Source organism: Agelaius phoeniceus, chromosome 3, assembly GCF_051311805.1.
Source record: "Agelaius phoeniceus isolate bAgePho1 chromosome 3, bAgePho1.hap1, whole genome shotgun sequence".
Lineage (NCBI taxonomy): Eukaryota > Metazoa > Chordata > Aves > Passeriformes > Icteridae > Agelaius > Agelaius phoeniceus.
Genome location: NC_135267.1, coordinates 79,612,211 through 79,627,241, shown reverse-complemented (window position 1 = coordinate 79,627,241; position 15,031 = coordinate 79,612,211). Strand labels below are relative to the sequence as shown.

Genomic DNA, 15,031 nt, shown 5'->3' with positions numbered 1-15,031 from the left:
GGAAGGGGAACCTTTTCCATAAAGGTGGAAAGACTTCCATAAAGAATTTACGGCTCTAAAATGAGTGCACTAATTGTTGTCTGAGGCTGGAGGAAGGTGGCTGAAGACCTAAGAATTTAAGTCTTAGTATTGTTTTCCTTTCTGTTCAGCCTTCTTGTTCATCTGGCTCTTACTCTGAGGCATCTGATTCTACTCTGTGTTGTTTGGAAGAACTGGGGCCTCTAAGCTATCAGGCTGCCACTGTCATTTAACAGTGTCCTTCCTGTCAGCCAGCTTCTGTTTCTTTCCATTGGTTCTGACTTAATGACTGTGGACTATGACTGTATTTGCAGTGCACGAGGCACATATGAATCAGTTACTACATTCATCTGATGATGTGGCTCACATTATCACCCAGCTGAATCACTTCTGATTGTATATCCAACCCTGGCACAAGCTGCATCCTGCAGCAGCTGTTCTTAGTAGTAGGTTACAAGTCATGAAAATGGATTCTGTTGCTACAGGCAAGAAACAGTTTGAAGTTTATGCTTTAGAAACTTAGGGCTTTTTCATAGAGCAGCATAACTAAAATAATCTAAAAAGTCTTCTTTTGAGGGAAAAAGCATAGAGAGGGTTTTCTGTTTACCTTTTGGCATCAGTTTTCCTTTCACGTTGCTTTCATGGTTCATATCCTAGGCTTCAGAGGTTCTGTCTCTTAAAAACTGCAGTTAAATTAGCATTGCATTAAATGAACACTAATGACATGTTAATTAGTATGATGGCTCTTTTTAACAGGGGTTCCAGTGTCCCTGAAAATGATCGACTTGCTTCAATAGCAGCTGAGTTGCAGTTCAGATCCCTTAGTCGTCACTCCAGTCCCACTGAAGAGCGAGAAGGTGATTGTCACAGTAACAAATTGTGACCTAGATGTGCAGATGCTTTATGTCATTAACATATTTCTCTCTGTTCCCAGCTCTTAGCCTTTCTAAAAATTTTTTTCACCTCATCGCATTCAGAAATCTTAGATTTTTAACTTGTGGGCTTATATAGTCAGAGGAAATCCTTTTGTTCTCGATATATCCATTATTCTCTTGCCATTCATATTGTTTCTGAATTGTATCTGAAAGGATTTCCTGGTGCTTTACGGAGTTCCAATGTTCAAAATGAAATTAGTAATATGATTTCTGAATTATATACCCCATTTGATAGTAAATTTCAAAACACTTAATGAGGTTTGAACTGGATCCATCAGGACAGTGAAGTGTTTTCTGTCCAGTTCTTTATCCCTGCAGTATTACAAATACTTGCTGTTGTTTGAATCCAGGAAGAAGGGGCAGGATGTGTGACTTGATGTCCTGATCAGGGCTTCTCTGTCAGGTTTCCCCAGCCCCTGAATATGTGGTATTTATTGCAACAAGTGCATTGAAAGATTGATTGTGCAAATTGAAAGGAAGTACAAAATCTGAAGCAAAATAGAGTTGATATTGTGGTCATCCACACTGGATTTCATAGAGAGAAATGCCTTAAAAATTTATATTAAAAGGTGCGGGAGATTTTTTTCATCTTTGTTAGTTTTGAAGTAAATGTTGAAAATACTGTCTGCCTCATGCTTATTCCATTTTTTTTATATATATATATGAAAAGGAAGGTGGCTTAGGTTGGAATGAATACAAATCTTATTCCAAGGAACCTTAGAAAATTGTTTTCCTACAGATATGTTGCATATTTGATTCTGAGTGCCCTGGCTTGAAGTGCTTCCCTAAGTTGTGGAAGGAGATCTCTGTTTCTATACAAATGAAATTCTGTTTTATAATTTGTTTTCTGAAGAGAAGTCAATTTTGATTTCAAGAGCATACTTTGCTATACATGTAGGTTATTAGTCCTATATGTAGGACTAATTTTCAACTTCTGCTGAAAATAGTGGCATAATCTTTAATATGAGGTAAAGCTACTTCTGTGCTCACACTGTTATTTCTCTAGAGCCATTGTATCCAAAAGGAGATTGCAGTGGTTCATCCCGGCGGAGTTGGGAGCTCAGAACATTGATCAACCAGACCAAAGGTAGGTGTTTAGGAATCACTGTAATGCAATGTCTGTTAGACCAGTGCTGAACTGAAAGGTTGGATTTTATTGTGGATTGTGAAGAGGTTTTCACAGCTTTATACATAGGAAGGAGAAAGAAAAAAACCCTGACTGCAGGTATGGGATATTGCTAACAGAGTCACAAAGTAGGAGTAATTAAACTTTATAAAAGTTAATTCTTTTCAGGTATTGAAAGGTAGTACCAGTGTTCTACAAAATTGTGTTCATTTATTACTATATAGAAATTGCAGAAGTTTGCTGTCCCTATTCAGTGCCCAGTTATGACAGCAGGAAGCACTTCCTCACTTCCCAAGATCTCTCCCCAATGTGGGATTTTCCTATTTTGAGTGTCTAATAGTGTGTGATCCCACACTGTTTCCTAAATTGAAGGCTGTTGTGGGGCCCCTTCCTCTCTTACTACTGACTTTCATGAAACTGAAAGTAAGTTGATCATTTCAGACACTCCTGTACTGTACGGATTGATACGTGAAGCTTGTTTGCATATATTTATGTGGCAAACATAAATCTGAGAGTAGAACCCCAGGAAACATGGGAAAAATGTTTCTGTCATGTTGGAAACTGGTCTCCTTATGTGTCTTACACAGAACACAGGAAGAATTACAAATTCTGATTTTGAAATCTTGAAGTCAGAACATAAGTACTGAATGAATTTCAGTTTTTCTAAACTAAAAAAGATAAACGAGGGAAAACTTGAAAATTTCTAGAAGATTGCTGTAATGGGAACTGGTTTTACTATCCACTCTGAATAAGGCAAAGATTTTGATTTAAATCTACAGTAAGGCATATTTAGTATAGAGGAACTAGTATTAACTGTGGGTAGGGGAGTAGAATATATAGTTTGGGAGTATCATCTCCATCCTCTGGAGACTGCCAGGAACAGATTAGGCTACTGGTGTCAGCAGTGACAGATGTATAATTTCTGTGCTTTGCTAGGAGGGGATGAACTAACACTGCCCTGAGATCTCTTTGGTCTCACTCACTAGGGTGCTGTTTCATAATAAGACTTAAGAGCTGGAGTTTCTAATACATCTAAATCTTTGAAATAACAGATGCCATGGCTCTTTCAAGAAACCTCTCATATGTCTGAAGAACAAAACCTTACCTGTCCTTCTTTCCTTAGTGCTTTTATGACCCTAACATATTTCTGCTATCAGAGGTTAGTTACAGGTCAAATGCAAGCAAGTGTGTTGCGTTTCATAAATGTGATTTCTTTGAATCGAGTAAGAGATGATTAGGAAAGTACAATTGTTCTCATTTTGCTTTAGTTTTGTATGTGATTCATAAGTGATAGTTTCATATGTGATTGTTAAAATGTCTTATTCTTTTCCTACATCTTAATTAGACTCACAAAATAGTGTTCTTTTAACTCTGGGTATTTCATGTGATATCAAAAGATAACAAAATATAACAGTGAATATTTCTCAATCAAGGAAATTGTTCATCACTCTTTTTAGACACTGCTTCCAAGCAAGCCCCGATGGAAGCTGTTCAAAAGTCTGTTCAGTTGTTTGAAGAAAGGAGATACAGAGAGATGAGAAGGAAGAACATCATTGGCCAAGTTTGTGACACACCAAAATCTTATGATAATGTCATGCACGTAGGTTTGAGAAAAGTGACTTTCAAGTGGCAGAGAGGAAACAAAATTGGTATGTTCTTTATACTTCCATTTATCTAGCTAAAATACCAAACTTCATATTTTTGAAGGAAATCAAAGACTGTGTTTAAAAATCTTCGGTCTCTGCATAGGTATTGTCAGCTTTATTGAAATCAAAATGTTAAAATACAAAATACTGTTGTAGCTAGGATTTTCTTAATGTAGAAGGTCACTGACATTTTCAATGGTCAAATAACAGGAAACAAAGAGAAGGACTTGGTTAGGACTATTACTTAGGTATGATCTTGTGTTACCTGCATGTGTTTAAACCTATAAAATGTTCAAGTAGAAATATAAATGGAAATTAGTTGGAACTCTGAGATTTAATTCACCAATCTTATTGTTTCCACCATATGATCATATTTTACTTTCTGGTTTGGGATTTTGGGAGAAAATACTTGTTCTTGAGAAGTTTTCTTTCAGGTTAGCTGATTAATGTTTTTACTTTCATTCAGCTTGAATTCAGGGCTGTGAGTGTGGTATTGCTACAGTTGAAATGTACTTGGAGTAGTAATTTAAAAGAAAGATGAAAAGCAGTGATTTTTCCTCTATGCAGTTGATGTACCTGTTGCTTGTTGAAGGCAATGTACTGAATTTTCCTTACCCTGACTTTGCAGGTGAAGGCCAGTATGGGAAGGTCTATACTTGTATCAGTGTTGACACTGGAGAGCTGATGGCTATGAAGGAAGTGAGTACTGTGAATACAAGAATCACTGCTGCCCCTGTTTTTTTCCTAAACCAAATGTGGGTGATGTAGGAGGCATCGAGGGTTTCTGCACACTGCTGTTAGCTAACGGGGAAAGGATGGGAAGACAAATTGTTTCTTCATGTAGCCACAGCTGCTGTTAGCACTTTTTCCTCAAGTTGCTTTTCAGTTTATAACTTTCAATTTAAATGTATGTAAAATGGATAATTTTTTTTTTTACTGATCTCGTAGGATACTTTGTGAATTTAAATGAATCCTTAATATATATGAACTTACGATTTTAAATAATTTTGAAAGATTAGTGAAGACTGTGCACAAATTTATATTTTACTTTGCACTGTTTCCTCTCATCTTTTATTACTTCTTTCTTCATTCCTTAGAGCAAAAGATAGGAAGTGTGACATCAGATGTTTTTCAGCTTCTCCCATAGTGTGAGCTAGGTTGAGTCACAAAACTGCTGACTAACTTGTGGGTACAGAAAATCTACTTTTCAGGATAGGAGTAACTAAAGCTGTGTAGGCGTAGATCTGTTTCCCCTACAACACCTTGTGGTTGTTTTTCTTTTAAATTATTGTTTCATTTTAATGCATTTTTACATCTTTAGACAACTGCAAACATTAAGGGCTCACAGCAGTTACTGTGGCAACCATCGGATGTTGCAGCAGTTACATTTTATGAGCCAGTTCTTACACATACACACACACACAATATGTGTGTGACCTCCAAGGTGTAGAAAAGCAAGACTGGGCTTGTGCTTAACTTCTTGTACCATACTCAGTCACTGACTAATACCAACATTTGAGATTTTGTTGCTGGTTTTTTTTCTCCAGATGAAATAAAATTTTTCCTCCCCATCACCTTCACTCTGTTTCTGTAATTCAGAGTTGCTTTCTAGGCGCAGGTGCTGTTTACAGATGAGCATGTGTGTGCTCTTTAGCAGAAGCTGAAGTAAGCTCATAAATAGATCTTCTTTGAGAGATGTTTGTTTCACTAGGCTTGAATGAAAACTGTTTACAACTTCCAAATAAAAGGCTCTTTTGGATTTCTTTAAGAATAATTTGGTGAAAGTTAGATTTTTTGATTTTTTTTAAACTGGTTAAGGGCACTGCATTCCCTTGCCCTTGCACCAATGACACTGTGGTTGTATTACCTCATCCACAGTGTCATTAAAATGACTTCAGATTATAGTGGACAAGCTTTACTACAAATACATAGTATTGCAACTATGCATTAGGGAATATGTAAAATACTTGAATATCATTTGTCACCTTTTTGTAATCTTCATGTATTTAATTATACCACTGCTTGAGTACAAACTGTACGCTGGAATTGTTACACAGAATGTAACAATCACAATCATGCCTTCAGTGCAATTATGTGCATTTATTTCTTTAGCAGTTGTCCTGCACTCAGTTAATGAAGCTTCTGTTTTCTAGCAATGTGGTAAAAGTAGCATCTTCCATAACTTGCTATTCATCTTGCTTATCTTTGCATGGTTAGAAGCTTTAAATCAGTTTTTCAGAACACCTGATAATGTTTTTCCTCACTGAACAGTCCATCACAGCATAGAAGTATTGAAAACTTGTTTCTTTCTTCAAAATCTTTGATGGTATTTATTTCATGCCACACCTTTTCCTTGCAGCTGCCTCGTTCTCATTGAATAAACCCCTCAAAGTGATCACTTAGACTCTGGTGATGAAGAACCTGGCAAAAAACCTTTGTTGAATGATAGCTCTCTCTGATGTTGCTTTCAGATTCTCTTGTATTGTGTCTGTCTACCACACTTAAGTTAGAAGGCAAGCACAGAAGAGATACATATGTGCACACGAGTGTATTGACACATTTAAGTAACATAATTTTGTAAGTTTCTAAGTCATCATACTTGTAGGTAATTTTCCAGAGATAGCTTAGTGTGCTTTATTTGTTTCAGTTTGGAGGTGGAGAGGGGTAATTTGGGTCTTTTTGTGTGATATGGTATTTAACAACAACAACAAAAGCTTTTTGTTGTGTTTGAGTTTAGGATAGGTTGTTTGCTTTTTTTGTTACTTATTAATTTGAAATAGCATCAAAACAATGACAAATCTTTCTTGCAGATAAGATTTCAACCTAATGATCACAAAACCATCAAAGAAACAGCTGATGAACTGAAGATTTTTGAAGGCATCAAACACCCTAATTTGGTTCGTTATTTTGGTGTGGAGCTCCACAGGGTAAGAAAACATAAATTATTGGGGTATTTTTTATAAGGCAGAGAGAAAATTTTAAGAAGCTTTGCATTATTGGAGGTTTTTACATGAGAACATTCTAGTTAATCTTGTCTGGTTATCTCTGTGAATAGCAGTGTCTTTTTTCCTCTGGATATTGAGGTCTCTGAAACATAGTTAGGAGAAACTTTTTGGAACTGGTACATAAACAGAGGAGGCTTAAAATAAGTGAATAGAATGAGTAATGCTGGAACTATTCTATGCTGCTACTCTGTTGAACTGGTCTAAAAGCAAGTTATATCATATATGGTATGGTAGCTCCTGTATGTAGATAAAGACTAGACAGGCTAAAACTTGTCCCTTTTAGCAGCATGTATCATGTTGATTCCTGGAAAAATCTTCTGCTGGCATTTAAATCTTGATTCCAGGCAAGTATTGGAATTTGGCTAGCATCTCTTCAAAAGGAAAAAGCAAGTTTTCATGCTTGAGCAGCAGAACTTATGAAGTGTATTCTTCTATGGAGTTGGATTCCAGAGTTGTGTGCTGGGATACCCAACTTCTTACTACTCTCTGCTTTCCACATGCTCTTCCCACTTGTGAGTCTCAAGTCCTCATGTCTTGTTGGAAAGTGCTGCTTGGATTTGACTGGTTTGCTCAATATGGAAAAAGTTGTTTTGGTGACCCATTGCTGGTTTAGAAGGGGACATAGGCTGCTTTCTGCAGTTCTCTATTTGAGACACAAATTTGGGTGTCTGTGCCACTGGGTCATTGGTTTCTTGGACTAGATTCTAAATGTCTTTGGTATCTTTGCCATCTTTTTATATTAATTCAGTCTGTTTGAAATCAGATGGGCTTGGAGACAGAGTGGAAGCAGAAGCCTAATTTTTTCCTTAAAGTGAGTTAGAGTTGACATGCTTGTTCAAGCCACAGCAAAGAACAAAAAACTTGCCCATTTCAAGCAGTCAACACATGATACTGCAGGAACTGAGACAGAGAGAAGGGATTAAAAAACAAGCCCAAAACCTCATTTTGTGCCCTTTTTTGCCCCTTCTCTAAATAAGAAAGAATCTCTATAAATTCCTGTGTAATACACCTGCAAGGCTTTCAAAGTGTCTGTCGTTTGCTTGATGCCCAAGCACTGTATTTTTATACCACCAGATAGTATCAGTTATGTACAAATGATGCAGATAGGCATGTAGCAGAGAGTTTCTATAGCTGTGCAATAGAATATTAGTTATTTCATGGTAAGTGATACTTTCATTAAGACATTACATGATACTTTATTTCATAAACAATGAAGGATGTAGGGAAAACTGTATCTTAATTCAGTGTTTAAAATATAAAAAAATTATACCAAATGAAATCTGGTTTGTTTCCCAAAACAGGAAGAAATGTACATCTTCATGGAGTACTGTGATGAGGGCACTCTGGAGGAGGTATCAAAACTGGGCCTTCAGGAGCATGTCATTAGGCTGTACTCAAAGCAGATCACCATTGCTATCAATGTGCTACATGAACATGGTATTGTTCATCGAGACATTAAAGGTAATGTTGACCAAAAAGGTAATGTTGTTGTTTCAGTGTGGTAGATGAGAGCAGGGGGAAGGATGGGGGCATGTATTTGCATATTTAGTGTGCATTATCTATACAGCCCTTATTTGTATAAAGCCTTCTATTAAGTTTTCAGTTTACAAGCCATTGGATAGTTTCATGCTTTTTCGTTTACATGTAGATCGTAAAAAAACATTCACAATTGTCATTTCAAACTCATAAATTTTGCCCATGATTTATATAGTTTTTTTAGAGGTTGTTAAGATTATTGGGGATTTATCTAAACTCAGTTATTAGTCCTTGCATTTTTAGCACTAATGTACTGAGTTATGTAATGCTGTATTCCTTCTTGTCTGTGCAAATAAATGGTGTTTTCTGGAGCTGACAGGCAGTGTACAGTGCTATAGTTGTGCATCAGAACTTTTCCTTGTGATTCCATTTTCCCAAAGAGTTTTGGAATTTCAGATGAATGGCTGATTAAACTTAGTAACAAAACTGTTGTTAAAAGAACTTAAGTGATTTTAGGGTATCCCTTTATCAAGTGGTTTTTTTCCATACATTTATCTTCTCGTGCCTGGCTGTCAGCATTTGCGTACGTAATTAGCAGACTGAAACTGCAGTAACCAAAGGGGGGTTGGGCTTGGCATTTAAGATACCCAGTGTCAGTCCTCATTTCAGGTTCATTTTTCTTTTTCTGCGCCTTCCAACAACATCCTCCATGTCTGGTTATCTTGGTTTTGTTAGTCTGGCATATTTGGCTCACCGGTGGCAGGAAACTTAGGCAAAGGTAGGGGAAGCAATGCACACAATATGCCCTGTGAATGCTCATTTTGTGCCAAGGCAGTGCAACCCAACGATGCTGGGTTTCTATGTCCCTCTTGCTCACAGGGTTTTGAATCACCGCAGCAGTGTAGGAGGTTCCCAGTTGCTCTTGGTCCTTTGGCCTCGTGCTTCTCATTTGGGAAAAGAACTATCTACGATCCAGAGGCCTTCCACCCAGGTAGGCCACTCTTGAGTCAGTTTTGGCTTTTTTTTTCTAGAAAACACTTTCCCTCACTCCCATTCCCCAGCAATCTTACCTTTTCTGGTTCTCCTTCCTTACCAAAGGTTTCTCTCCAGTTGTGGATTTCCCTTTGTGCTTTTCACAGTTCCCTCCTTGCCCTTTTCTTGATCATTCCTTGTCCAGGTTCTGCTTAGCTGGATTATGCTCTCCTGGAAGCTCGTTGTGATCAAAATCCAAAGCTGGCTGACAGGGATTTCTTTTGGGCTGCTCAATGTCATTGCTGATATCTGGATATGTTTCCAAATAGGTCTTCTGCTCTTCATGGAAACGCATGGAGTGAGAAAAGCTGCTTAACAGAGCTGTAATGTTGTGTTACCTGAGAGCATTTATGTTGCAGCAGGTTCCTTATGCCAAATGTTGGAGTGTTTCTTGAGAGTAACAGAGGGTCATTGAAGGCACATCTGTGTATAGACCTTCCTGAAGCTCCATGGCAGAATATAAAGACAGACCACAGAGGGTATTTTTATAAAGGTTACTTGATGCATTGGAAGTCTTTTGCTCATTGACTTCCTTTATGCTGACATTGCATCCCCAAGTTTTCAGGCTAACAGCAGTAAAGAACACTCTAATTTTAATTTTTTCTCTTTGATAGACTAGTACTCTTATTTTTCTGATAGGGAAGAGTGACATTCAGACTGTTAAAACTACTTTCCTATGAAAATCTCGCTGTCAGATCCCTCTAGATCTCTCATGGCCAGGTTTGTTTAACATCACTGTCAGTCTATTTCTTTTAGCAGCAGATAAGCAATTCTTATAATGATTGTTTATCTGTATCCTGCAAGACAGCCGTACTTGGTTTCTGCAAGTACCTTGTGCTCAGAAATAGACTTTTGGTTAGGAGTGTCCCTTTGTGCCACTTTGTCTCTCAGATGCTATTATGGCATCCAGCTCTATATGGGTAAAAGATAAAGCAAGATAGAGCTGCCAAAAACATTTTTCAGCCTGTGCTGGTGAGGGCAGATGGAGGGTTGTGTCAGCTGGGTATTGCATTTAGCTGCTTTTTGCTTAGTCTGCATCATTGTGAAAAGCAGGTGGTGCTGGTCTGTAGCAGGTGATAGTCTCTTGTGATACTCTTTTAATTTCTATTCTGGATATTGAATTTTAATTCCTGTGGCTAAGCCCAGTTTTCTTGGTTATAATTATTTCACTTTTTGTAAGGAAGCTGCTCTGGTCAGTGATGCAGGATGATAGAATGTTTAATGCTGGAGGGAACCTGTGGACATCTCTGAGCCCTCTGTCCTAAACAGGGCCAGCCTTAGTATCAGATCCAATGTCAGATCAGATCAGATCAGATTGCTCAGGACATTGTTGAGGTGAGATACATGTGTATCTCCAGGGATGGAGATGCCCTGTTCCAATGACTGACCTATCCCTACTGTGAAAAGCTTTTCCTGATAGCTCCCTGGAATCTGCAGAGGTTGCTGTTGTGTCCATTGCTGCATGACCATTTCACAGTGTGCCTTTGAGGGAAAAGTCTTATCTTGCTATCCTCCCATTACACAGCTGAAACCAGCAGTAAATCCCCTGCAGACACTCCCCTGAGCATCCCTTCTTCAAGCAGAGCAAACTCATCTCACAGCCTTTCCTGGTACATTGGGTGCACCAGCCCTCTGAACATCTTGATGCCACTGTCCTGGGTTTGCTCCCTGTGTGTCATTATCTCTCTTGTGCTGGAGAGCCTAAAAACAAGACACAGCACTCAAGGTGTGATCTCAGAAGTGCAGAATTGAGAGGAATAATGAGGCCATGCCTGGTGGATTCTCTTCAGGAGAGAAGGGCATGTTCTTGAAGACTCCTTGGATGAATACAGAAAATAAAAGGATTGTATCTGCAACTTTACTAAATCAGAAACCTCGAAAGAGATGCTCAATACAAAAAAGTCTTCATCCACCTGCTACTGTGGTATTGTCTTCTTGTAACATTGATGTTAGCTCAAAGCCTTGTGAAGCTCAAAACTTCTGTTATCCTGTCTTCCTGATGAGCACAAAGGAAGGAATGTCATTCACCAAGAGCTGGAAACCTGCAACAGGAGACTCTGAGCATGTGTCATGCTCTCTAAGAGACTGAGAAGAAGAGCATGCGGAAGCTGAATTTCTCATCCAAGGGTAGCGTTTGGCCTGTGTGTTTCTTGAATGAAGTTGGCTGCTGCACTGCTTAAGCACTGGCTGTGGAATGTCTGAGCTGCCTCTTTTTCTGGAATTACAGCACAGCCTTTACTGGGGCTTTTTGTACTGCTCCATGGACTCACTTGATTTCCACCAAAACTTTTGGACTATCATGTTAGTGCAGTTTTCACTGTTCTTACTATGGGGCTGATTTGGCAGAGGTACAGGGCATGAAACTTGAGTTTAAATGCTTTAGGTTTTGGCTGCTGTAGCAGGAGTGTGGCTTTTGACACTGTTTCTTCTCAGTGTGCCCAGGAGGAGCTGTGCTGTAACAGCAGGAGGGCTGTGCACAACTGGGCATCCTTCTGCCTCTGCCAAGTGTATCCAGTGGTGGTGCTTCAGACAGTGCATGTGTAAGGGGAGAGAAGGAATGGATGGAGGTGGTCTCTTTCTGCCATTTCACTCATGGGCTTTGGTTTTATTTTGCCTATTAACCATGTGGATGTGCAGGAGTTCCGTTCCATTCCCAGTAGTGTTAACTGCCAAGGGTAAAAAAGCATCGGGCGTCTCCAAAGTACTGACCTCTTGTCTGCTCTTCTTACACGGGTCCTGCTGCATCTCTGCAGGTTTCATTTGCTGCTTTTAAAGACTCCTCCTACAGTCTGGCCTTGGTTTCTGAACAAGCAGTTTACAAAACAGGCTCCAGTGATACCACATCAGTGGAAGCTGACAGAAAGTGTCTGCAACATGAGTCTTCAAGTGCTGTCTCTGGCTTCCTGCTGAAACTTTGGTTCAGTGCTTTATTCCATTTGACAGTTCCAAGGGCTTTCAGGAGAAGGGCTCACAGGAGCTTTCATGGCAATACTTAGGCTAAATTGTCATTAGTTTTTATTAAAAGGTATAAAGCCTAGTTTGCAAGGCCTTGGAGGAAGGTTTTGAACTGTATTAAACTAAAATATTCCAGTAGCCTAAATTCAGCACCGCTAGGCTCCATCCACAGTAGTAGTTGGAAACTTCTGTGAAATTCTCATGTTGCTTTCTTGAGGAATGGAGACACAGGTTTCCAACAATCCTTGGAAAAGTGTTTGCTAATGAGAACTGTTTTTCCTAAGCTCTTTTTTTAGGCTAAGTGCACCTACTTTCTATCGGACAAGCAACTGCTTGAAAACATTGGAAAAGCAGTTGACAGTTTGAAGGAAGAAGCTGTTGCTCTCCTAATGCATTGCCCATACTTAGTGTCCCATCAAGCAGCTTTCTTGTACTGCTTTGTGTCTTTCTTGATCTTTCATTCAAGGAGCTGAGGAATGGTCTACCCAACTCCATTACACACACCTGTGATTGCAGGGTGACATAGATCCCACTGATGCCAAACTGCAGCACCTAGTGAAAGAATTCTGGAGGATGTGCAAGCATCTGACTGCCAGAAGTGGAAAACCATTGCACAAAATGCAGAGACAGTTGTATTCCCTGAACATTAATTCTTTCAGGACTTGTAACTAAAGGTTGGAATTTACTTCTGTTAATGATTTTGCTCCCCCATCAATTACAGTTCTATGTAACACCTCTTGGACTAAATAGTTATCAACTATTGTCAGAGTAGCCAGAGTCCTTTGAGAAACGGGCAGGGTTTTGGCATCATTGACCTGCACTGCCTTTTTTGACTTGAGCTTTTTGAGGATTCTTTGTATTCTTTATGAATATCTTGGGGATGCTCGACCAAGTGAATGGGAAAAGGCTATTAACTAAGACTAACACAAAAGGAGGAGCAGCCAAGGATTTCTGTACTGCTCAAGGTGGAACAAAAGTGAGAAACTTTGGAAGGTTCTGTTGAGATGAGCCATTTTTGAATGAAACTTTTGCATGACATGGGAAGAGGCTATGTGTAGTGAAATCCCCACTGTCTGCCTACTCCTGGAGTAGGTCAGCAGTTTGTTTTGTGCATACTATCCATCTTTCCTCAAGAAAGACCACAGCTGAAGCTCTATTTCTGCCAGGTGATACTTGCAACCTGCTTGTGCTTTCATTGTGATACTTGCAGAGTCCAGAATGTGGCCTGATATAAGGAGCTCCTTCTGCTCTACCTGTTTTCTGTTGCTGTCAAAATGAATATTTTGGCAGGATGTTGAATGAAAGAAAACCACAGATTGTCAAAACCACTTGGTTTATTTTATGTTGTTCTGTCGAGCAACTGACTTGAAGCCACTTGCAGATTCCCCTTGGAGATTTTTAACTATGCTAGGGAAGTTTGTTCTAGTGTAAGCTGCCAGTATAGCAAATTATTTTAATGGTAGTCCTCCTCCAAAAATTGCTCTGGAAGTAAAGTGCAACAGGAGTAGGCACTTGGTAGTGTAAGTAATAAAATACTCTAAACTCTGTTTTGCAAGTCATCTGTGACCATAGTGTCATTAAGGTTGGAAAAGACCTCCAAAATTGAGTCCAACCTTGGACAAACCACCACTATGTCAGCAACTAAACAGTGGCACTGAGTGCCATGCCCAGGTGTATCTTGAACGCTTCCAGGAATGGTGACTCCACCGCCTCCCTGGACAGCCTGTCCCAATGCCTGACCACTCTTTCAGTGAAGAAATTCCTCCTGATGTCCAACCTGAACCTCCCCTGGTGCAGCTTGAGGCCATTTCCTCTCATCCTGTCCCTGGTTGCCTGGTAGAAGAGGCAGACCCCACCTGGCTGCACCCTCCTTTCAGGCGGCTGTTGAGAGCCACAAGGTCACCCTGAGCCTGCTCTAATCCAGGCTAAACACCCCCAGCTCCCTCAGCCTCTCCTCACAGGACTTGTGCTCCAAACCCTTCACTTGCTCTGTTGCCCTTCTCTGGACATGCTCCAGCACCTCAATGTCCTTCTTGTAGTGAGGGGCCCAGAGCTGGACACAGAACTTGAGGTGCAGCCTCACCAGAGCTGAGTACAGGGGGATGATCCCTTCCCTCGTCCTGCTGGCCACACTATTTTTATTGTCAAGTATGATATCATCTGTCTTGACTCAGAAGAACTGAAGAGATACTGGTGGGAGGGACACAGCAATGGCCTCTGCCAGGAAGCAGCTTCTTCTGAGTTTAGTGCTCACAAGGAGAAGCACTGGAATTCCTGAAGGAGTCATTTCTTGTAACGAGCTTGTATGGAAAGCTGTTTAATTTGCCTGCCATACTGCTGTTTTTGTTTTTTTTTTGTTTGAACACTTGTCAACTTCCAGTACACCTCATGTTTAGCACAAACCCACCAGAACATCTTTAATGCTGTCATATTCCACACTTAATTCACAGGTAAAGATCTAAATGTGAATTCAGCTATTATCCATTGCAACTTCCAAGGCTATATTGAGAAGCCCTCAATTCAGCTCTGGTTTAAACAAGTGTGTCCATGTTTCCTTATGTTTCTTAGGAGCCAACATCTTTCTTACCTCATCTGGACTGATTAAACTAGGAGACTTTGGCTGCTCAGTGAAGCTGAAGAACAATACCCAGACAATGCCTGGAGAAGTGAACAGTACCTTGGGGACTGCAGGTGAGGAAGCTTGTGCTAGGCAGGTACTTGTCTAGTTACCATAAAGGAAGATACCTCTGCCAGAAGTCTGGAGTAAAACCATGTGTTTCAGGGAAACTTGATTTTACCTTAGCTAGTTTTGTGCTTTACATCCAGAAGCCAAAACAA

General features: G+C 39.7%; 1 protein-coding gene across 12 annotated transcripts in view; it reads left to right on the top strand.

Moving 5' to 3' along the window:
- The window catches only part of MAP3K4 (mitogen-activated protein kinase kinase kinase 4), a 62,838-nt gene that overhangs the window by 45,450 nt on the left and 2,357 nt on the right, over positions 1 to 15,031 (top strand). For 11 of the 12 annotated variants that reach the window (XM_077175691.1, XM_077175686.1, XM_077175690.1 and 8 more), the window contains 7 exons: positions 775 to 875; positions 1,960 to 2,040; positions 3,537 to 3,728; positions 4,354 to 4,424; positions 6,536 to 6,652; positions 8,032 to 8,191; positions 14,762 to 14,884. In XM_077175691.1, the coding sequence (XP_077031806.1) occupies positions 775 to 875; positions 1,960 to 2,040; positions 3,537 to 3,728; positions 4,354 to 4,424; positions 6,536 to 6,652; positions 8,032 to 8,191; positions 14,762 to 14,884 (845 nt within the window). Of the gene's footprint in view, positions 1 to 774; positions 876 to 1,959; positions 2,041 to 3,536; positions 3,729 to 4,353; positions 4,425 to 6,535; positions 6,653 to 8,031; positions 8,192 to 9,085; positions 9,198 to 14,761; positions 14,885 to 15,031 lie in introns of all 12 variants that reach the window. The other variant, XR_013181423.1, reaches the window with a different exon arrangement.